The sequence below is a fragment of the Myotis lucifugus genome, unplaced genomic scaffold (assembly GCF_000147115.1).
Source record: "Myotis lucifugus unplaced genomic scaffold, Myoluc2.0 scaffold_652, whole genome shotgun sequence".
Taxonomy (NCBI): Eukaryota; Metazoa; Chordata; class Mammalia; order Chiroptera; family Vespertilionidae; genus Myotis; species Myotis lucifugus.
In genome coordinates this window covers 93336-117247 of record NW_005871700.1, presented here as the reverse complement: position 1 = coordinate 117247, position 23912 = coordinate 93336, and the positions used below count along the sequence as shown (strand labels likewise).

The following is a 23912-nucleotide window of genomic DNA, read 5'->3' as shown; positions in this document are numbered from 1 at the left end:
CAATAAAATATTTATTTATTTATTTATTTATTTTTTTAAAATATATTTTATTGATTTTTTACAGAGAGGAAGGGAGAGAGATAGTTAGAAACATCGATGAGAGAGAAACATCAATCAGCTGCCTCCTGCACACCTCCCACTGGGGATGTGCCCGCAACCCAGGTACATGCCCTTGACCGGAATCGAACCCGGGACCTTTGAGTCCGCAGGCCGACGCTCTATCCACTGAGCCAAACCGGTTCCGGCAAATATTTAAAAAATAAAAATAAAAATGGTGAATTTCATGTTAGGTGAATTTCACCTCAATTAAAAATAAGGGTACAGGTCCTGGCCAGGTAACTCAGTTGGTTAGTGTTAGGTCGGAGAGAGCCCAGGATCGGATACATGCAGGCATGTGATGAGACAATGGACTCCCCCTGGAATTTCTCACAGATCTGGGATTTCTCACAGGTCCACGTGCCAGACACAGATACCTGCTTCTTCTCCCTGAATTCACAGCGATCCCCACACAGATACTGACCCATTCCTGAATGTCCCGCCCACCCCCTGCGGCTGAGACTCCCTCAGTTGAATGTGTGATGATCCCTGCTGCGGACACTTCCTCAGTTCAGGCCCCCGCCCTCACCCAACCGCAGTATAAAAAAAGCGCCCCCCTCCATGTTGGCGTGAATCCACGTGCCCTGTCTTTGGGGGTACGTGGGTCTCCCGGGGACGCAGAATAAACTTTCCTTTCCTTTCTTTTCTCATTCACTGGACTCTATTTCTTGCGCCGCCTCCTGAGCCACCTAACCTAACAGTTAGAGCATCATCCTGATACACCAAGGTTGCAAGTTTCCATCCTGGTCAAGATACATACAAGAATCAACCAATGAATGCATAAATAAGTGGAAAAACAAATCGATGTTCCTCCCTCCCTCCCTCCCTCCCTTCCTTCTTCCTTCCTTTCCTCCCTTTCTCAAATCAATAAATTAAAGACAATAATTATAATGAAGGTACCTGTAGCTAAGAGATGAAAGGAATAAGAAGAGTGGGCACGTCCCAGGTAGGGGAGGGAAGGTGAAGGAGGCCTGAGGTATGAGCAGGGAGGAGGACTTGGCCGTCTTCACTCAGCCTCTGAGCTGTTTGCTTCCTCTCAGACTTTAGACTGGAAGCTCCGGGGGGTGTGGCAGGGACCTCATCTTTTTAGCTGTTTTTAATTTTCAGAGCAGAGCGTCATCACGGGTATATGGATCTTTTAAAGCCTCTGGCACCAGTGGAATGAAAGCAAACACGTTAAGCAATAGGAAGATTACCCACCGCCTACAGCAGGGAAGTGAGGATGTCACTGGGCTAAGCGTGTGCCACCTCTGGGCTGCAGGGGAGCTGCCTGAGAATTCAAGGGCAGAGAGGGCCTGCCCGTCACACCCTCGCAGGCAGCACCCACTGGGGTCGGGATGGGGGAAGGGGAGGGGGAGCACCATGGCCCCTTTGTCAGACCCAGGAAGGAGACTGGGGCAGCTACAGGAAGGAGGGGTGAGGAGCTCCCTCCGGAATCTCTCCCTCTGCCTCCCTCCCCTCCACATGCACAGCTCCTGCACATGCTCAGTGTGCCCAGGAATTGGGCTGGCTGGGGGAGGGCACTGAGTGGCACCCCCACTTAAAGGGACAGTGCCGTCCTTGCCTGCACCCAATAGAGGCAATGGGACCGGGCCACCTCTTTCCTCATGAACTGATGGCTTCACCTCGACCCCTTCCCCACTTCTGGCAGCTTCTTCTGCCCCCTCAGCTCCTTTGTCCGCTCACTACCTCTCCTCATCCCCCGACCCTATTGCAGGCAGGGGCTGTCCGCTGAACACAGGAGCTTCCACCTGAGGTGGGGAGTCTTGGGTGGGGAAGAAATGAGGATCCCCAGGCAGGGTATGAGAGTGGTGGGAAGCTTCTGCAATCACTCTTGGGAAACATGTGCCTTCTGGGCCTCCCTCCCCTGGTCCAGGTGAGCACGAAGGTCCTGGAAAGCAAATGGACTTGAGAGAAGGAAGGCGCTGGGCATTTGCTCTGGAAAGGCCGGAGGAAGAGAAGGGAGTGTGTCCATTTGCTCTGGAAAGGCCGGAGGAAGAGAAGGGAGTGTGTCCATTTGCTCTGGAAAGGCCGGAGGAAGAGAAGGGAGTGTGTCCAAGCCCATCTTCCCAGCTGAGGCCTCAGGACCAGTGGAGAGGGAAGCGGGGACAGGGGGGTGTGGGGGGGGTGGGGGTGGGGGTGGGGGGGCGTGCAAAATGAACCTGTGCCTGGCCACCAGCTGTAGCTGAGCTGCCTCTCCCAAGAGCTGAGCCTGGGGACCCCCAGCTCCACTGGGTGGGAGGGCAGAGGTCAGGGAACCAGATGGGGGGGTGACATTGACTTCTTCACAAATCCCTTTCAGCTCCTGCTGACACTTCCCGGCTCACACCCTTTTCTTCATTTTCATCTTGCCCCATCCTGTACCTTTTAAAAAAAAATAAAACATATTTTTATTGATTTTGAGAGAGAGAGAAAAACATTGATGGAGTCTGCGATCCGGGCATGTGCCCTGGCCGGGAATTGAACTAGCAGCCTTTCAGTGCACAGGATAATGCCCGAGTCACACAGGCCAGGGCCACCTTGGGAATATTGACCCACCGAGGTGCAGTCCTGACCAAGTGTGTGTTTGGGGTGCGGGGAATGTCTGTGTGCGTCTGTGTGTGTTGGGGGTAGAGAGGGCCAGCTGGCAGCTTTCCTGTCTCCAAGCTCCTCAGCTCTGGGCCAAGAAGGGCTGAACTTCTCACCTGCCCCTCCCCCGTGAGAAGATCTTGCCTACTCAGGGACAGCTGACCCAAGCCATCTCCAGACACCCACACACACCCATCCCCCACCCCCTCCAGCAGCCCTCTGGAATCCTCTCTTCCCTCCTAGTTACTCACACACACACCCCTCCAGGTACACACCCTTGGTCCTGGCCCATGGCCTTGCCCCTCCCCTCTCCCTCAGGCTCCGCGCTGAGGAATGCAGCAGCAGAGGCTGCCCAGCCTGCCCAGCCTGCCCAGGGCTACGGGTCCTGGCTGGCAACCCAAAGGGGAAGGCAGGCCTTGGGTCAGCATTCCTAGAGTCCCACAAGTCACTCTCTCTAAGGCTTGGGTTTCCCGTCTGCAAAGTGGGGACAGTCGGTCCTCTGGCCCTTCCTGACAGGTGTACGGAAGGGGCTGGCAGCCTTGGCCAGAGTTCCAGGGGCAGACCCCACAGGGTGGGAGATTTTATTCTCTTGAATCCCATCCCTTCCTAGAATCTGTTCCTGCGCCTTGCTTCATGGTAGAAGGGGCTGGTGAGGCCTGGGTGTGGCAGGGCAGAAATGAAAGTTGTCCTGGCAACTTACAGGGTTCGTCTGCCTTTCCATCCAGCAGGGGTGTATGAGCTCGCTTCAGAGCCCAATACTGCTGGCACGTTGGAGGTATCTGCATCACCCAGGCTGGTGCAGCTGTCTATTCTGTGCAGACAGGTGAGGGGCTCCCCTCAGAGGGAATGAACCATGCAGGCAATTAGGCTCCGAGGAGCAGGGAGCACAGCTGAGGGGCTCCAGGAAAGCCAGGCCACCGCTCCGCTGGGATCAATTCACTGTCGTCCGCTGCCGCGTGGGTTTTCCACGAGAAAACTTCCCTGGCATGCTTACCTGTAAGTGCCCTGCCCCTGGCTGCCGATGTCGGGGTGGGGGCTATCAAGGACAAGGAGACACAAGGCGCCCATACCTCATCTAGCCCAGCCCTCTGAACGGCGGGGAAGACGGGGAGAACACAGGGAACCCGGGAACATACCGTGAAGGAACCCCTGGGCGTGGGCCTTCTCCAAGATCCCAGCCCCCTCTCCTCTGGGAAGCTCCCAGCTCCTCCCAGCAATCTGGCACCTTAAGTCAAGTTCTGGCTGAACCCAGGGGCTCCTGACTGAGCCCCCTCCCACCTCTACACCCCCCTCTATGAAACCTTCAGAGCAGTCTGACTGCTCCCCAACACACGGAGCAGAATTCAAGCATCCTGGAGATCTTGATAGGACCCCAATGCAGAGGGGTCTGCTGTCCTCCCAGGCTCGGGGCAAGGGGGCATTAGGACCCCAAGTCCCAAGCCTTTCTGGGATGAATATGCTTTGAATCTCAGAGCCCTAGTGAAACCAGTCCCAGCCACTGCGTTTGATTTCACCAAAACCATTTATTTTCTCTGTGAAAAATAAGATGCCATTACCCTAGCCGAGTTGGCTCAGTGGATAGAGCATTGGCCTGTGGTCAGAATGGTCCCAGATTCCATTCTGGTCAGGGACACATGACGGGTTGTGAGCTCGATCCCCAGTAGGGGGCGTGCAGGAGGCAGCCGATCAATGATTCTCATCATTGATGTTTCTCTCTCTCCATCTCCCTTCCTATCTGAAATTAAAATAATAATAATAATAATAATGCCATCAAAGAACAAACTGTGGAAATGACAAGGTGGAAGTCAAGCTGCTCTCAGGGGGCACAAGGGTGATGGGAGTGATTTTCATCCACCACCTGCCACCTTGAGACCCAGCTGGCCTACATGTGCATTACATGGAACTGTCTCCTTGGGCTAAACTGGTGAGGGGGCACCCCGAGGGGCCTGGCCGCCCTCTTGATTCCACATCTCATTCTCCTGCCGAAGCCGCTGGTTCTCTGTCCGGAGCCTCTCCACCTCGGCAGCCAGTTCCTCAACCTGGCGACAGGACTGGCGGCTGGTGCGCCCCTGCAGCTGCTGCAGCTTCCGGGTCTCCTCCTCAGCCAGCGACAGCCTGCGCTCCAGATCCAGGTAGTCCTGCACCAGCTCCTGCTTGCTGCGGCCCTGCAGGCTCTCCGTGTGGAAGCGCTCATAGGTCTCCGAGAAGTCCCTCTGCTGGAACTCGCCAGGAGCTCGGACCGGCCGGCCGCTGTCCTCCGCCTCACTCTCTTCACTGGAGCCTGGGTGCGAGGCCCCCTGAGGCACATCCAGGTCCGGCTCCTCGGGGTTTCGGTCATTCATCAGGAACTGGGTGGTGTTGTAGGGCGCCACGGCTTGGCCCTTGGCGAACATCTCCTCTCGGAGCCGGGAGGCCCTCTGGCCCTGCTTCTCGTCCCGCTGCTGCTTCTCGTCCCAGCTCAGCTCCAGGTAGGGCCGCCAGTGCCGCTTGCGCTTGGAGGGCCGCCGGCGGTGCTTCTTGCGGCCCAGCACCGCCTCCACTGAGCAGCCCCTGGGATTCTGGGTCCGGGCACCCCGACTATTGCAGCCCAGACCACCGCCAGCCCCGGAAGGATCTTCCTCCTCTGAGTGGCTCTCCATCCGGGGTGTCAGGGGTAGGGAACCAGCAGGGTCATGAGGCTCAGGGGGTGTTTCTGGGCTCCTAGAAGAGTCAGAGGCCTAAGGAGAGAACATGAGGATGGGTCACAGCCAGCCTGTGCCTGGAATCCTTCCCTGCCTCTTCACCCCCTCCCCAACCCCACCTCTAGCTCTCAGCCTTCTGCAACCATTTGTTTGTTTATGGCTTACCTGTCTCCTGTCTGTCCCCAATGGGCCCTAAGCAAACTAGGCAAGAGCAGGCATTTCACCTGTGTATTTCACTGCAAGTTCAATGCCTCCCATCAAAAAAGCCCCAGGCTTTGCTTAATGCTCTGCTGTCATTGTCTTGAACTTCTTAATATTTTTTTAAATCCTTACACAAGATATGCTTATCGATTTTAGAGAGAAGAAGGGGAAGGGGGGAACATTGACGTGAGTGAGAACATCAATTCGTTGCCTTCCGTCCCTGCCCCAACCCAGGATTGAACCCACAAGCTAGGTACATGCTCCGACCGGAAATTGAACCCACAACCTTTTGGTATTCGAGAGGACCCTACAAGGGCCTTCTTACTGATTTTTGAATAAAGAGCCCTTTGCACTGAGCCGCACAAATTATGTCGCTGATCCTGCTTGGGGGTACCTGGATAGCTGACTCTTTGTTGTTGTTGGCTTGTTTTGTTTTAATCCTCACTCGAGGATATTTTCCCATTGATTTTTCAGAGAGACTGGGAGAGAGAGGGAAAGACAGAAATATCAATGTGAGAGAAACACATCGATTGGTTGCCTCCTGCACAAGCCCCGAGCAGGGCCCAGGCCAGGGAGGAGCCTGCAACCGAGGTACATGCCCTTGACCAAAATTGAACTTCAGTTCGCAGGCCGAGGCTCTAGCCACTGCGCAAAACTGGCCAGGGCAGATAGCTGACTCTTTTCATCCTTTATTTAGGGCTTTGTTCTAATGTCATCTCTTCAGAGAGGCCGTTCTTGACCAGCCTATCAAGTAGCCCTCTCATCTCCCCTTCCCACTAACTCCCTATCACATGACATAGTTAACATCATACATCACATTTAGCACGTTACCATCTGTCTTTCTCCTGTAAGAATGTGACTTGTCTGTTCAGTTCACCGATGTGTCCCTGTGTATGGCCCAAGGTAAGCACTTAATAAAAACATGTTAAATGACATAAAGCCCATAAGAGGGGGATCCAAAAGATACTGGGACACAAGATTCTCTTTTCTGTCATTCTAGGGTGAAGAAGATGGAGTGCGCCCTAACCGGTTTGGCTCAGTGGGTAGAGCGTTGGCCTGCGGACTGAAGGGTCCCAGGTTCGATTCCAGTCAAGGGCATGTACCTGGGTTGCGGGCACATCCCCAGTAGGGGGTGTGCAGGAGGCAGCTGATCGATGTTTCTCTCTCATCGATGTTTCTAACTCTCTATCCCTCTCCCTTCCTCTCTGTAAAAAATCAATAAAATATATTTTTAAAAAAAGAAAAAGGAGTGCATTTACTCCAGGCAGAAGTTGGTATTCATCCACATGAGGGGCAGGAAAGAGATCCTAACTAGGGAGAGGAAAGGTCAAACTCTAGTCTGCAGCTGAGAGAATTCTAGAACTTATCTAAGATGCGCAAAGGATTCTGTCTCGAGAGAGCGTGTGTTCAGGGCAGCGGGTTATCTCTGTCATGGTGAGGGTGGGAGTACGGAGTGGGGAGTGGGGAACGAGTTGCTCTAAGTTTGTGGTTTGGGGAATTCTAATAATAACTACTACCAGTGGGATGTTGTTTTATAATGTACAACAGTTCAGAGACCTCTGGGCATGGGTCCATATAAGCCTAGGGTGTGTATCGGGGGATGTATGCAGCCCTGTAAGAGCTGAAGGTGTGTTACCTGCATTTGGGAGACCCGGAAGAGAACGTCAGGGAAAATGAGGTATGTTCGAGTGTGTGTGTGCATGCGTGTTTGTGTTGTTTTGTTAATTCACCTGCAGGGAAGTCAATGAAGAGTGACTGCCCTGTCTTCACCAGTGTTTTAGGTCAAATGAGACAGAGCTCTGCCCCACCCTGGAAGAGGCAGTCCGCTGGGAACTCTTAAGGCAGGGTGGCTTGTTTTTGTGTGCACAATAATTCACCTACCCCCCCCCCCACTCCGCCCCTCAGCCAAAGCTCCCTAATGATCTTTCCCCTCACCCTAATCAGCCCTTCCCTCAGCCCCACATGCTGCCTCCCTCCTAAAGGCTTGTCCCTCTACTACCATTACCACTATTGCACAGAAGCTGTGACCTGGGTGAGTCATTTGCCCTCTCCGAACCTTCTAGCCCTGGCATGTCATGAAGTCCAAATTAAAGAAATCCAGGAAACACTGGAAGTGGCTAGATCGGGTGAGTCAGAGGAGCTGAGTTCTCCTCTCAGCTATAAGGAGTTGTGGACTCGGGGAGAAGAATGGGCAAGGTGGGGGCAGTGAGCGAGAGCACCGTCTGGGAGGGTTTGGGCTCCTGTTGCCAGATCAGAAGGTGACATTCTAATGGCTTCATACAATGTCTCTTCATCTCTCCTGGGTGGTATCTTATCCCCCAACACATCCCAAATTATGAACCAAGTGCTCAAACTCTTTTCCCTGCTTTAGACTTGGTTCTCAGCCTGGACAAGGCAGGGTTCTGTTGTCAGAAGGCCCTAAGTTTAAACCCCGGATCTGTTGCTTGCTGATGGCATGATTCTAGAAAAGATATTTCAGCTCTGAGAAGCTTAACTTCTATGGCCCAGCCGGCATGGCTCAGTGGTTGAGTGTCGGTCAATCTATGAGCCAGGAGGCCACGGTTTGATTCCCGGTCAGGGAACATGCCCGGATTGCGGGCTCCATCCCCAGAGTGGGGTGTGCAGGAGGCAACCAATCAATGATTTTCTCTCATCACTGATGCTTCTATCTCTCTCTTCCTCCCTCTCTGAAATCAATAAAAATATGTATATTTTTGCCCTAACTGGTTTGGCTCAGTGGATGGAGTGTCAGCCTGCGGACTGAAGGGTCCCAGGTTCTATTCCGGTCAAGGGCATGTACCTTGGTTGCAGGCACATCCCCAGTAAGGGGGTGTGCAGGTGGCAGCTGATCGGTGTTTCTCTCTCATCGATGTTTCTGGCTCTCTGTCCCTCTCCCTTCCTCTCTGTAAAAAATCAATAAAATATATTTTTTAAAAATGTATATTTTTATATGTATATATTTTTATTGATTTCAGAGAGGGAGATAGAAACATCAATGGTGAGAGAGAATCATTGACTGGCTGCCTCTTGTGTGACCCCCACTGGGGATTGAGCTCACAAACCCGGCATGTGCCCTTGACCTGAATCGAACCTGGGACCCTACAGTCTGCAGGCCAACGCTCTATCCACTGAGCCAAACTGGTTAAGGCAAAAAACATATATATATTTTAAAAAAGAACCTTAGCTTCTGTGAAATGGAAACAATAAGTCCTATCCTGAAGGGCTTCTAGGATGTCATGAGATAGCACAGATTTAGCATCTGGCATATTACTCAGCGCATAGTAGGAACTCATTTAAACATACTGATTTTTCCAAATCTGCCAACACATCTGAGACAAGAAACCAGGCTCCCAGATGGCACGACCCATGTTCAGGGCATTCCGGGGGCTGGGAGGGCGAGCCTTACCTTGGCCTCCTCCATGGCTGCTGATGGCTCTGTGTTACAGTTGGTCTGGTTCGGAGGGGCCACCTTCTTCTGTTCCAAATCTCTCAGCAGATGCCTTTAACTAGTGACACCTGCTTTAAACAACAACAGAAACCTAAGTCCTGAAGGAGAATTCTCAGGAAGACGGGCTGCCCGGGAGTTTTTTACCAAGGCAACAGCAGCCATTTTGTAGCACCAGACCTGCACAACCTCATTTTCAATTGAAGGCCCGGAAGGCTGCCTCCACCCTGTTTTTCACACCTGCAGCCAGCAAGGGGCCAAATGGGGATAAAGAAACCACCTTCCCCGCCCTGTTTCTCAGGCCTCAGGGCCAGGCCGACATCCTATGCTGCTCACCTGGAAGTCACCGAGGACCAGGCTGGCAGCTGGGAAGGCAGGACTAGGCTTTGCTCCCCCAACAACCAAAGTGGGAAAGCAGGCTGCCTGGGGCGGCCACTGTGCACACAGCAACGCCCTGGAGAGACTCAGTGGACTGGGCCGGTGGCTCCAACAACAGGAGGTCCTCTCCAGGGGCCTCAATCTTAACTGCGGCCCCCAACCCCTACCCAGGCTGGGCTCCAGAAGTCAATGCCTCAAGAAACACGCCTGGGGCCTGAGCTGAGCCTGGGACTGAGGCCTTTTCATCGCCAGGGCATGGCCTGCCTCCCTACTTCCTCTCAGGGTGGGAAACAGAGGAAAGGGGCTTCACATTATAGGGAGCTGGGAAGGAAACCCAAACGGGGTAAGGATGGATTCTTTAGAAGAGAGGAAATGGTCGGGGAGAGAGGTTTTGCAAAGGCGGAACTGACCTATTTGTTGTCAAGGGCAAGGGCTATGCACACCGACTACATCTGTTGTCTTTCTGTGCAATCGCCCGTCTGCAATTCCAGCGCCTCAGCCCTACCTCTTGCTGCAGTTGCAGCAGCTCTCCCCGGTCAAGCCGCTCAGGCGCTAAGGTTGTGGGGCGGGGAGGAAGGGCGGAGGGAACAGCCTTTACAGCGCGGTGCCTGCTGGGGATTGTAGTTCTTCTGGCCTTGGAAGGCGACCCAAGATGCTGTCACGTCAACAGCTACCCCGCGAACTCCAAAACCCATCTAGCCTTGCGCGGGAGTCGTCCCGCGCTCACCTCTGTCTTTTTATTGGCCGGCTCGTCTGTCAATATTTCCGCTTATGTCGACGTTTGCCGTGCGGAAGCACAACCGGATTCGCCTCCCAAGCTCAATTAAAGAGTTCATTGATGGCGTTAATCTTTACTAGGCAGAAAATAGATCCGGCCAAGGGGGGAGAGGCTGTGGGCGCGGAGGGATCCCGGGCCCTAGAGGAAGGCGACGAGAAGGAGCGGTGGCCGCCGCCGCCATTTTGGGCTGGGAGGAGGCAGCGGAGGGACTCGCTGCACAGTGAGAGCACCCCCTGGGGGGCGGTCCGGGCGTGGGGCGAGACCGGGCCCAGTGGGCTGCCTGAAGTGGCGACGCCGGGAGACGGCGGGAAGTGGGATCGGGGACCTGGGAGGTGAAGGTTGGAGTCTTCCCAGCCGGGCCTGGTCCTCAAACCGTCCCGGCAGCCTCGCCGCCTCGCCTCTCCCGGAGGGCGGGGTTCTTGGGTCATTACCGCGTGTTTCCCGAGACCCCAGGTTGGGGAGAGACCGAGTGAAGCGACTCTCTTCTGCTGTCCTCCCACGGGGGCGCAGGTCATGCGGCCGAGCGTTGTCAAGTTCTTTTCCCGGCCCCATTCGGCCTGGGTATGGCGGCCACCCCGCCCCCACTTGGACGGGCGAAGTGGCCAAGACGCCAGATTCCAAAGACTGCGCCGCCGGGGAGGGTGGCGGTGGAGGCGCTGGCCGCGCGTCCCTCTGGCGTGGCAGTCGGCGAGCTGGGGGCTCGGAGGTCGGAGAGCCCGGCCCACCCACTGTTCCCCGCCCCGTACACCGAGCCCCCGGGCCCGGGCTGCCTCCCGCGGTGACGTCCGACCCGAGCCCCCGGGCCCGGCGGGGTGGGCGCGTGCAGACGCCTGCAGGACCCCGGTGCGTGGAAGTCTGGGCGCTCTTGTCCTCGAGGTTTGTCCCGACCAGCGCCCATTCTCGGAACCACCTGACCTCGTACGGCGCCAGCCACTTGGGGAAACTCCAAAAAAAGTGTTTTCCCACTTTTCGTGAAAGTTTACATCAAAGGGGCATGGGTGTTGGGACACAAAATAACTTAGGAGTCGCCAGGACTATGGAAATAAAAGGGGAGTGGCCCCTCTCGGAGGCTTCAGGAACATCTGTTTGCATTTTGAAATCTGAGCCATCACTTCTACCAAAACTTTTGGAGAAATGTCTATCCCTCCTAGAGGAAAAAAAAAACACAAACACGCACGAATTCCCATGTAATCTTTATAAGACTTACAAATTCTTTCCAGTTTAAAGAACTTTTCTCCCACCAACTAAACGGGGGAGTGTTTTGCCGCCGGTGCATTGTTACTGGGGAACCTCTATTTTGAAATGTCATGTCATTGAACATCTCTTCTGTAGATCCGATGTTACTATTTTAGAATTTGCAGTTTGGAGCTCCTGCACATTCATGGAGTTTTGGAGAGAGGGGACACCTACTCTGAAAAACAACAACTCAGCCTGACATTACAGCTGTAGTAGCTTCTTAAAGGTTGGAGTTTAATGTGGAATTCTCTTTTGGAATTGCGGATTAAACTCGTTTCCTACTGCTGGAAATCTAAATGCAGGGAGGTTTGTAGCTCAGGGATATTTTAATAATTCTTTTACTAAAATGCCAGTTAAAATTATGCCTAGGCCCTAGCCGGTTTGGCTCAGTGGATAGAGCGTCGGCCTGCGGACTGAAAGGTCCCGGGTTCGATTCCGGTCAGGGGCATGTACCTTGGTTGCAGGCACATCCCCAGTTGGGGAGTGTGCAGGAGGCCGCTGATCGATGTTTCTCATCGATGTTTCTGACTCTCTATCCCTCTCCCTTCCTCTGTGTAAAAAAAAATCAATAAAAAGTATAAAATAAAATAAAAATTATGGTTAGGTAGATTCTGAAGCAGGGGAGTGACTGGGCAGTGACTTCCTCTTTGAGGTTACCTTTTGAAGAATCTCATTGCCAGTTAGAGATGGCCAAATCATTTCTAAGTCTTTGGCCTTAATAGCAAGACACTGAATCCCTGCTCCTCCTCTTTATAAAGTAAATGTTTTAAAAAGTTGTAAGAGTGACAGTTCCACAGCCTTAACAATTACCTCTACCCCCCAGCTATTCTCAGAGAAAATCTTAGAACTGGATTGCAAAGATATGATCACATTGATTTCAGTTCTTAATCGAACATTTGAACTACTTAATCCTAAATGAAGCTTCAATACACTCGATTCATACTGTAGGTTGAGTTGCTTACGTCATGTTCACTTTACATGTTCTTCAGCTCAAGACTCTAGTTAGGAAAAGCTGCCACTAACTTGGTAGGAGTTAAGTTAAATAGTCACAGAAGCTGAAAGGGGCTCTGAAGATTACCTTTGTGCTGCTTCTGTCAATTTAATGGAGGAGGATCTCAGACTCTTGTGATTTATCCTCCATTTTTAAAAATATATTTTATTGATTTTTTTTTACAGAGATGAAGGGAGAGGGATAGAGAGTTAGAAACATCGATGAGAGAGAGAAACATCGATCAGCTGCCTCCTGCACACCCACCACTGGGGATGTGCCCGCAACCAAGGTACATGCCCTTGACTGGAATTGAACCTGGGACCCTTCAGTCCGCAGGTTGACGCTCTATCCACTGAACCAAACCGGCTAGGGCTTATCCTCCATTTTGAAGTAATATAGTTAAACCTTTGGATGTTACTAAGTGGAGAATACCTGGTACAGAAGTTTGTTACTCATTTATAAAAATGAAAGCTTATCCTCTTTAAGGTTTGACCCATAAGCTTTTCCATTCCTTGATAAGAAAAGTTGGAAATAAAACTCGTTTGGTTATTTACTGAACAAAACACAGGACTGGAAATTAGGAACTCCAAGTTCTATTTCTGTGTGCTGCCACTGCCGTGGTTGGTTTGGCTAGAGGCCAAATCCTAAAGATTAGGCCAAACTGTTTTGTTGCTGAGTCTATTCATCTAATGTTCAATCAAACCTTCGACTTCCTTCTCAGCTCGCTCCTTTCAGATGAGTTGCTTTGTAGTTTATGACAAATTCTACAATAGACTATTTTGTATATACCTCAGTTTCCTTTTTAAAATTTTTATTTTTTATTGAATTTATTGGGTATGCCTCAGTTTCCTAATTTGAAAATGGTATTAATGCTACCTCATAAATATTTGAGAAGTAACTGTTCTTCAGTAGCCATCTGTCTAAACATTTACTTGCTATAACTTCCTTATTTGGGAACATTAGCACTTCTCCTTTGAAGTTTATTTGGAGTAGTTGGGAGGTCTGCCTTACTGAAATGCGCCCATGGCAGTACAAAGGGTGCCCTGCCCATCCAATAGGCTGAACGAGGGTCAATCTCTCAGGGTACCAAGCAGTTGTTGCCACAAAGTCCTGGATGTTGTACATTTGCCTGATGGTCCAACTTTTGGGGACTAGTTGGCTATGTGTGAGCATTAAGTAACATACTTTGCTCAAGAGCTTTTAAATATATTTTTTATTGATTTCAGAGAGGGAGAGAGAGAGAGAGAAACATCAATGATGAGAGAATCATTGATCAGCTGCCTTCTGGACACCCCCTACTGGGGTTTGAGCCCACAACCTGGGAATGTTCCCTTGATTGGATCGAACCTGGGACCCCTCAGTCCACAGGCCAGTGCTCTATCCACTGAGCCAAACCAGCTAGGGCTCATTGGTTCTCTGCAGCAGTCCTCTTCAGAATGAAGATACTTGCTTCTGAACTATTTGATTTCTACAGTTAATCCATTTTCATTCTTTGTGTTTATTTTTTAAATATATTTTTATTGATTTCAGAGAGGAAGGGAGAGATAGAAACATTAGTGATGAGAGAGCATCACTGATGATCGGTCGCCTCCTGCGAGCCCTACTCTGGGGATGGAGCCTGCTACTCATGTATGTGCCCTGACTGGGAATCAACCATTTCCCTCTGGTTCATAGATCAATGCTCAACTACTGAGCCATGCTGGCTGGGCTATTCTTTGTGTTTAGCTCTCACCATTCTCCTCTATTTTCTGTCTTTCTAAACTGTTCAAATGTTTGCTGTTTTGTTAAGTACATTTTTAGTATTAACTAGAAAGGAAGGTAAAACTAACCTCTTACACATTCACTTCCATCCTCGTTTGGTCTTCTGCCTTTGCCTGAAAATTATACTGGAGTTATCCAGATATGCAGAATTACATGTTTAGAGCAGGTTTCAGAATTTCAAATTAACCCCTTTTTATGACTCTGTGGAGGTTAGGACAAGTTCTGCTGAGTAGTTTATAAGAGCAGGGATGCTATCATTTTCTCAAATTATTTTGCGTGGAGCACTCTAAAGCTTCAGGAATATTTCCCTTCAGGAATATTCTTTTTGCTCACTGCAGACCTAGGGCTTTTTAACACTTCACACAAAGTCAGTGAATGTGTCAAATAGAACATGACTTCAGAGGAGTGTTTGCAATTCCGTTCTGAATGTTTGTTCTTGGGGGGAAAAATGTGTAAGCCAATGTAACTGTTCTTTTTTTTATTTTTATTTAATATAGTAGAGGCCTGTTGCACGAAAAGATTCGTGCAATGGGGTTTCCCTTCCCCTGGCTGCTGGCACTGGTTTTCCTCCGGCACCCGGGACCCAGGCCTTCGTTCTGGCTGGAGCCGCCTTCAAGCCTTCGCTGCCCCGCCTGGCCTCCCCGGGCCAGGTCGCACACGGGACGCCCGCCGCCCCGGGTCACAGATAGCAGGCCCGGATGGCAGCGGGGCAGGCGGGATGGCGCTGTCCCACCCTGCCTGCGGTATGCAAATTAGCCGCCATCTTTGTTGGTGGTTAATTTGCATATCGTGCTGATTAGCCAGTGGGAGGTGTAGCGAAGGTATGGTCAATTACCATGTTTGTCTATTATTAGGTAGGATTTTATTGATTTTTTTTTACAGAGAGGAAGGGAGAGGGATAGAGAGTCAGAAACATCGATGAGAGAGAAACATCGATTGGCTGCCTCCTGCACACCCCCTACTGGGGATGTGCCCGCAACCAAGGTACATGCCTTGACCAGAATCGAACCTGGGACCTTTCAGTCCGCAGGTCGATGCTCTATCCACTGAGCCAAACCAGTCAGGGCCCAATGTAACTGTTCTTGGTGCAGTATTAAAAGATCACACTATTTCAGCCAGAACCGGTTTGGCTCAGTGGATAGAGCATCGGCCTGTGGACTGAAGGGTTCCAGGTTCGATTCCGGTCAAGGGCATGTACCTTGGTTGCGAGCACATCCCCAGTGGGGGGTGTGCAGGAGGCAGCTGATCGATGTTTCTCTAATTCTCTAACCCTCTCCCCTCCTCTTTGTAAAAAATCAATAATATTTTTTTTTAATCACACTATTTCAAGACTTACCAACAGTTTCCTGTAGCATCTCAACCATTTGAAAGAATTTTGATAATTGAACCAACTATAAGAAAAACAAGAAAAAGTTAATTCGGGAAGATTTGTAAAAGCTACAGCATTGATTTGTCTAAACCCAGCCTTTGTTTTTTCAACAAGAGATGGAAAGAAGTTGTAAGCTTTCCAATATTCAAAGACAACTGGCAAAACTTGGCCAAAGATTGAAACTTTCCCTCCTAGACCATAGATTTGGTCCCATTTGCAAAGTGTGACTATTACACTTTGGTCAGCAGACTCCACTGTGTTCAGGTCCTATATTTGACATTTTCTCTTAAAAATTACTTTTCATCCTGGCATCAGCGATTTACACTTCATGTGGGAAAGAATAGTAAAGTGGAGTTTTATTCCAATGATCTTGTCAAATGTGAAAAAGTAATTTTAAAAAATCACAACATACGCAAGTGTATCTAGTTAGGTACAAGTACCATCCTTACTCTAGCCAACTTTTCCATCACACTATTGTGAATATTCATTGCCAGCAATTCTGGGTGTAAGTGGCCAGGGGGACATTTGCAGTGTATTACCTAATGTTTGATTAAATATAGCCAGTTCTTGATTTTCTGAAAGTAAACTGTTGGATTGTGGATTTTTTTTTTTTAATTTATTGGATTCACTCTTTGGTTTCTCTAATTTTTGAAGTCATTAGGATAAAGTATGTTGGTTTACATTTCCCCAAACAAAGGATTTTTATATTTATATAAAACATTTTTATAAATCCTGGGTGAAGTGAAGAAATACTGATCAGGTTGTGGGTTTGATCCCTAGTTGGACACGTACGGGAGGCAACTGATCCATGTTTCTCTCCCTCCCTCCCTTCCTCTCTCTCTCTAAAGTCAATTAAAAAAAATCGTCGGATAATAAAAAACAAACAAAACATCAAATGGGCAACTGCTATATGCATGTGTAAAACATTTTCATACTATTCGTTTAATACTTTTAACAGTTCTGTAAAGTAGCCATAGCCCCCTTTTGCTGATGAAGAATGAGGCTCAGAGAGTTTGAGAGATGTGTCTAGGATTGCATTGCTAGCACGTATATGTTAAAGGTATGACTGGAACCCGGGTTCTTTGACTTCGAGTCTGGTCTAATTTTTACCATTTTCCTCTCTTTAGAGATACCTAGTCTATTTTTCAGAAATAAACTAATCGAACTCCCTGGCTTTTTCTCCTCACACTGAAATCTGAAGGCACCTGTCTCCTGAGAGCCTCTTTTATGTTCTAGGCTAGCCCAGGAAAAGTTTTTCTTACTGAGAGGAGGCTTAAGCTATCCAGCCAGCTGTCTCAAAGTTTAGGCAGTGCTTTGTCCTGGCTAGATATCCAGGCCCAGTATTAGAAACTGAAATTGCCAATGTGTAAGCATGGTCTTTTGTGTAGCTCAGTTGAAATGTTTGGCAGGAGATACTTTAGTGAAAGGGTAGAGTGGATATGAGCATATTTGTCATCACAAACTCCCCGTTAATATAGGTAATTCAGAGTCTTCTGCCCTGAGACAATAGACTAGTCAACTCTTTCAATGTAGAAAGTGTTGATAGAAACTCCTATTTCACACAAAACTCATCATTCCAAGAATATAAATGCAATAAATATAGTAAAATACCAGTGCCTTTGAAAGCAGAATTTAGAAAGTTGTATAGCTCAAGATAGCAAATTTATGAGTTAAATATATTTTTAAAAACGGGACTGCATTTGTCTTTTAAGAGTAAAACATACAGTATTTTCTGATAAATGTACTTGTAAAGTCTCTCCAAGACTAATAGTAGGGGAAACAGGATTCTTTTACATCAATCTGTCTTCAGAAGAGGTTCTGAAATTAGAGGTTATCACTGCTGCATTGCATCCTTGTGCAATCAAAACGAGGCTTCTGCTCCGCACTAAAAAGCCAGAGGGCAGTGTTGCTGCCCTTCCATCAAGCAGCGCGGTTTCTGGGACTGCTGCATGATGTCATAGTAGAAGAAATATTAAAAAGACGAAGAAAACTATTTCAAATTAGACATTTAATGTAAATTTTAGGCGAAAGGAAAAACTGACTATACATTGTCTCCCATGGGTCATTACCAGAATAGGGCCAGAGGCCAGCTCAGTCCAGCTTTGAGGGCCTTGAGTCAGTCTTGACCAGCATAATTCCCTTTGACTCATTGGTTTGTGTATGCTCCTTATGCATCATAAGGTGCGCTTCACTCTTGAAGTTCCACCTCCTCCACTATTTATCTGCAAAAGGATCTACGCAGTGGGAGGCTTTTCCCTTTCCCGGAAGGAGTTTTTAAACCTTCAAGTTTGACAGTCTCATTCTCTTGAACCCTTTCCCTGGAAAAGTGTACATATAACACAAGTCTACATATAATTTTATGGGGTTTGTGGACCCCAAGGCTCCCTATGGTTCTAAGGCCCCAAGTTAAGGAACCCCTGTGCTAGTGATTTGAGTGGTGCAGTTACCCTAAGGAAACAGGGCAGCTGAAGGTGATGGGCAGGAGGGAACAGTCCTAATTTCTTACTATTTTGATTTGCGGGCAGAAATTCTTAGGGTCTCCCTGCATTTTCAAGATCAGAACTATTCAAGAATTGCTATCAGCGCAGTTTAGGAGACAATAGCAGCTGTACAGGAAATACGTGCAGGGTTCCCACTCAGCCCCCAAGGAGTTAATTTAGCTCTTTAACCAGAAGCTTTATATTTGACTTGCAGTGAGGGGGACATTTATAATTACAGTTTTACCCTCATAGAAAGGTGGGCAGCTCCTATTCCTTTTTTTTTTTTTTTTTTTGGTATAGGGAGCACCCTAAGTATTCAACAAGGGTAAGTCCTTGGAATGCTCCAAACAGCTTTCTTTTATAAATCCAATATCCCCTATCTCTAAACATTTTAACATAAAGAGCTGCCCCATAAGGTTATCCAGCCATTGTTTGCATTAAGCAATAGGTTTACCTAGAGCCTCTTTCAGGTATCTAGGAGCTCCTTCCAGTCTCAAAGGGGAGGGGAGAGGAGGCGGGTGGGGTGGAGATTACTAAAAACCTACTGTAGGAATGAAATGAGGCTGTCAGTTGTCTGCCAAATTAGATGTATATTTTTGTTAATAGACTTTTGAATGGCTAGTGAGCAGAATTAAATTTTAAGCTCCCAATTGTAGCCACTTTCTACTCCCCAAACACCCAATACTGGTTTATTTCTCCAGCATCGGAAAGGAAAACCAAGGCACTAGGAAGCAAGCACACTAAGTTATAAGCTATTTAAATCTTTATATTTTGCCTGAACTATATATTGTAGCACACAAGAACTCATTCAAGAGGAAAATCAGCACATTGAAAATTCTCCCATTGAGATTTCTTCCAAACAAATAACTTCTTTACCTCCCCAAAATGCAATCGCATAAATCAGCACTATTTTGAATTAATTCTAGAAATCACACTTAAACTATATTACATTTACAAATATTAAATTTATTATAACTAGAATGAATTTAATGGTTCTCAGATTTGGCCACCTTATAGATCAGTTTGAGAGGATTTTTAACAGAAAATGCATTGTAACTTGGTCAAATTACACATAAAAAAACAACCTTCTAAAAAGAAAAGTAACGCATCCCTCAGTTTCACATAATTAAAGAACAGCAGAAAGCACGCAAGCTACAGCATAGCTAAATTTACCAAACCAACCAAAGCCGGGGGGATTTTCTCTTCTGATTATGTGTCATAAAAACGTCCACTGTCTTATATACACATGTATATAATGTTACATTCCAGCACTGTAAAAAGTCCCCTTTGTCCCTCCCCTCCAAAAAGTTTCAGTCTAGTCCCCAAACTTGGACAGCGGCGCCCGCTCCTGCTGCCGGTGCAGTTCGTTCTCCGTCAGCAGCTGCAGGTTCTCGGCGCGCAGCCGGTCCAGCTCCAGCTCCAGCTCCCGGACGCGCGCGTCGTCGCCGCCGCCCAGCCGCTTGCTTTCCAGCCGCAACCGGTTGTTCTCGTCCTCCATGCGAGAGAGGCACTTCTCCAGCTCCAGGTACTCCCTGATGAGCTCCTGCTTGCTCATGTTCTGCAGGCTCTCCGCGTGGAACCGCTCGTACGTCTCCGAGAAGTCCCGCTGCAGAAACTCGCTGCCGTCTCCGCCCATCCCGTCGCTGCCCCCATCCTCCTCACCCGCCTCTTCCATAAACTCTTCGTCGCTGGTGTCCGACTTGGCCGCAGCGCGCTTGGGGTAGAAGCCGGTTTTGAGGTCCGGCTCCTCCTGGTCATGATCATCCATGAGGAACTGCGTGGTGTTATAGGGCGCCACCGGCTGGCCCTTGGCGAACATCTCGGCTCGAACCCTCGAAGCTCGAAGACTCTGTTTCTCGTCGAACTTTCTCTTCTCCTCCCAAGTCAGCTTGTAGTACGGCTTCCAGTGCCGCTTCTTCTTGGAAGGGCGTCGCCTGTGTTTCTTCTTGCCCAGCTGTCTCTGCTGCTGTTTCCACGACTCCTCGCCTCCAGCGGCAGGAGCCCCCAACTTGTTGGCTTCGGAGTCATGACACGGTTGGGTGAGCGGCTCGGTCTCGGGCCTCTGTTCCCCTCCCGCTGGCGGCGGGGCGGGTCCGCCAGCGGACGAGTCATCTCCATTCTGGCCCTTTTCGTCCGCTTCCAGGCAGCGAGGTTCTGGACAGACCTGGGTTGGCAAAGGAGACGGCTGGGGGTCCAGGCTCCCTTCCCCCTCTGGCCCTGGACGGCCACCCGGCTGGGGGAGCGCTCTTGCTTGCCACCTACTGTCGTCCTGGGGCACCGGCTCCTCTGCGCCCGGGGGGCGGTCGGGGTTCCGCTCTTCCTGGACAGCATCAGCACCTGCACAGTTGCCAGTTTGAGGCTGGTGCTGAAATTCCGACACGAGTGGCTCGGCCATGGCAACAAGAGTCCTCAAAGTTTGGAGAATTTTGGCTGCAAGTCCTTGAAGAAAAAAGAGGTTTTTCTTTTCTTGAAGAAAAAAATGTCCAACAGATTCCACTTCGGTAATTCCTGCAGTGATGCCTTCAGCCGGTCCTGTCAGCGAACTCCAATTGCAACTTGGGGGCGCTCAAGTCACTAAAGGGTTAAGCGCCACCGCGCGATCAGCTAAGCAGGTCCAAAGGGGTGCAGCAGCAGGAACAGCACGTAATGTACGAAGGGGGTCGGCCTCGAGCCTCCCCGCAGAGCGCCCCCCACGATGGAGGAATTGGTGGGTTAGATGAGGTTAAGTCCAGTGGGTTAAACCCAGCCCCGAAGGGGTTAAAACTACCCGATGACGCTGCCTCTGAGGGGCCGGACCCACAAAGGGTTAAATCCCCTGCCGCAGAGCTCACAAGGGGTTAAGGTCCCAGAGCCACCTCCTCCCACTTCCACGGGTGTCGCTCCAACCCGAGCTCCCAGTTCCTTAGGCCGGGCCGGAGCCTCATCCGAGGACAGACAAACTCATCTCCCCTTTGGCTCAATGCTCTGCTCTGCTCAGCTCAGTTCTCCTCTCTTCCTCCCTCCCTCCCTCCTCCCCCTCCCGACAGCTCTTCCGCCTCCTCCCCCAGCTGCCCCTCCCAACCTGCCTCCCCACCTGCCAACTTCCAACTGCTGCCTCCCAGCGCTCGGCGCCGCTTTTATATAGAAGCTTGGCCGCCGCCCATGCGCATGCGTGATGAGGTCCCCATTGCAGGACGCTGGGACTCGTAGTCCCCATCTTTGCGGCCCGCCGCTACACGCGCCGTGCGACGTAGCCAATGCCAGGTCGCGTAGGGAGCGTCTCCCAGGCCACCGCCCTCCGCCGCCTGTCCCTCGCTGGGGAAACGTGGGTGCCCATTGGCTAACAGTCACACGTTGCGCGGAGGCGGAAAGCCAATGCAGAGAGAGGGGGCGGGCTCTGGACCGTACCATTCTGCTTCAGGAATACGAGAAGGTTCGAAGGTCTGTGAGGGCCCACACAGAATATTTTAATACAAAGGTGCGTTTTAAAGCATGCTATCGTATTCTGTACTCAGTGGGAAGGTGCCGAAGGTCGTAATCATTTGTTAACTGGATCAAAAAAATGGTTTACTCCTAAAAAGTAGTCCCTAAAGTGTAAAAAAAATTAAATCTTATAAAGAGACCTATAGGCCCATGGCTGGTAGCTTTCGATTCTTAAGATTACGGAAATGTTTTAAAAGTGTATTGCTAGAACCTCGTACTGACGATTGCGGACGGATATTGTGACACATTTTGCAAAAAAAATGAAAAGCGCATGAAGAAGTAAACAAATGAAGTATAAAAAGTGCCGCCTTAAAGGGACAGTGTGACTGCGTTAGCACAGCAACGTCGGACTAGGCCTCGGAGATGAGAAGGCAGGTTCGAGTCCCGAGCGACGTCCACCCGCGGACTGGCCTCGAGACCTAGGGGGGAAGTGGCCCAGCCCCAGCCCCAGCGTGGCCGTGGAGGCCGCCGCTGCCAGACGGTGGCGGAGACCGCCTCTGCCGGCCCGGTATCCGGGGAGCGCGGGGTGTGCGCCAGGGGCTCCCTGGAAACCCCGGGGTAGGAAGGCCTCGCCCCCGGGGCCTCAGCTTCTAGCGAAGAAAATGGCCTCTTGGGGCCGACGTGGTCTGTGCAGAGCATTTCCTGAGACGGACAGGGGAGTCGGGGCCGCTGGTGAACTCCTTGTTGGTGATTAAGTAATTAATAGTGGATTTAATCAACCCTGGCTCCCTGAGAGGAGGGGTATCGCCTGCAGAGGCGCTTCCTCGGCAGTGGGTGCGGGGCACCACCGGGAAGGGAGCAGCCAGAGGCTTCCCCAGGGAGGAGGCTTTATCCCAAAACGGGGGCCGGCACTCGGCCCCGGACGGGATAGCTTCATGGGGGAGCGGGAGGAAGGCTTGTTCTCGAGAACATTCTCCGGAGTCCGAGCACCTGCCCCGAGGACAGGGCCTGAGAGCAGCTCAACCCTTTGGTCCTAATTACTTGGGCCTAAACCCATCCTAATCGTCACTTCTCCCTCCTCCCAGTGACCCATCCTGATTATTTCTCCCTTAATGAGCAGTTGCGGCTGACATCCCAACAGCTTTTTACCGGATAATGTGCTTTTACCGCAGAACCATTTGACCCCACCACTGCCCAGGGAGTAAGGATAGAAATTATTGCCTCCATCTTAGAGATGGAAAGTCTCTAAGACTCGGAGAAATTAAGTGACTTGTCCAAGGTCACATGACAAGGAAGTGTGAAGGTCTTTGTGACCCCCCCGGGCCATTTTTCTTTGTCACAAACACAGAATTCCTTCCCCACCCAAGAATTCTAGATTTAGTTCCTTTTCATTCCTAACAACTTCAGCATAATTCAGGCCCCTTTTTCTTCATTTAGCAAAGATTTGTTAGGAGGGCATGATGATATTTAACATGTCATCCTTGCTGCTCAGAGACTGTGTAAAGAGGCCATCAAACCACAGTGAGCCAAAAATCAGCTCGGAGCCGGTGAGCCCAGCTGCTTAGGAGTTGACAATTGTGTACAGGTTTCAAGGGGAAGGAACTTATTAGCCGTCTTTGAAGGATGAATGGTTTCCAGGCAAAGTGGCATAAAGAAGGGCATTCTATGAAGAGCAAGCCTCCTGTTCAGGAGTGGTTCTGGGAGAAAGTGGCGAGGGCATGCCCAAAGGGAGAGGCAAGCAAGGGTGCCTGTGGGGCACAGCCAGGTGTTTTGAAATTGACCATCCCGGCCTGTTTTCCCCGAGCTGCTGAGAACTCAGTCCATCCGAAAAGCCTGCCTTCTGCGCTGCTTCCTCCGTCAAGCAGGAGGTTCCTCACACTGGGGGCACTGGGTGGGCGCCAGGGGCTCCCTGGGAACCCCGGGGCAGGAAGGCCTCCCCCTGGGGCCTCATCTTCTATCAGGGAGTCCGAGACCCCCAGTTTGTTACCACATTTTTAGACTCCAAGGGACTCCTGGGTACCCTTAATCAGGGAATTTGGAAGGTATAGCTGAGCCCAGCCTCAGTTTTCTGGACAGGGCTCAGCTGCATGGACTCATTTGTCATATTGGGGTTCCCAGACTAATAGGTGGTGGAATTCTAGAATGCTATCAAACCGGAGGCCAGGCCCTTACTCTTAGCTGAGTTTTAACCCTTTGCCAGGCATTGTATATACCCTGGTCATTTAAACCCCAGGACTGCCTTATGGTCACCATCTTTATTTCACAAACAAGACAACCCAGGCTCAGAGCAATCAAGACCTTGTCTTGCCCGGCCGGTGTGCCTCAGTGGTTGAGTGTAAACCTATGAACCAGGAGGTCATGGTTCAGTTCCAATCAGGGCATATGCCTGGACTCCATCCCCACTCGGGGGCATGCAGGAGGCAGCAGATCGATGATTCTCATCATTTGATGTTTCTATCTCTCTCTCCCTCTCCCTTCTTCTCTGAAATCAATAAAAATATATTTTAAAAATACATTTATTCTTTA

At 50.2% G+C, this 23912-nt stretch overlaps 2 protein-coding genes across 6 annotated transcripts; both read right to left on the bottom strand.

The window, feature by feature from the left end:
• Positions 1 to 4167: 4167 nt before the first annotated feature.
• On the bottom strand, positions 4168 to 11258 carry HEXIM2 (hexamethylene bisacetamide inducible 2). 5 transcript variants are annotated; one of them, XM_023746302.1, is made up of 4 exons: positions 10579 to 11257; positions 9780 to 9921; positions 8953 to 9062; positions 4168 to 5381 (listed from the first exon to the last, which is right to left on the bottom strand). In XM_023746302.1, the coding sequence occupies exons 3-4, from the start codon at positions 8965 to 8967 to the stop codon at positions 4581 to 4583; spliced, it is 816 nt and encodes a 271-aa protein (XP_023602070.1). In that variant the 5' UTR covers positions 8968 to 9062; positions 9780 to 9921; positions 10579 to 11257; the 3' UTR covers positions 4168 to 4580. The 5 variants fall into 5 exon arrangements, with proteins under 5 accessions (XP_023602070.1, XP_006105294.1, XP_006105293.1 ...); XM_006105232.3 differs by lacking the exon at positions 9780 to 9921 and having other exon boundaries at positions 8953 to 9065; positions 10579 to 11258; XM_006105231.3 differs by lacking the exon at positions 9780 to 9921 and having other exon boundaries at positions 10579 to 11258.
• A 6239-nt stretch (positions 11259 to 17497) lies between these two features.
• Positions 17498 to 21071, bottom strand: HEXIM1 (hexamethylene bisacetamide inducible 1). Its single transcript, XM_006105233.3, has one exon. The coding sequence runs from the start codon at positions 20377 to 20379 to the stop codon at positions 19300 to 19302; it is 1080 nt and encodes a 359-aa protein (XP_006105295.1). The 5' UTR covers positions 20380 to 21071; the 3' UTR covers positions 17498 to 19299.
• Positions 21072 to 23912: the final 2841 nt, after the last annotated feature.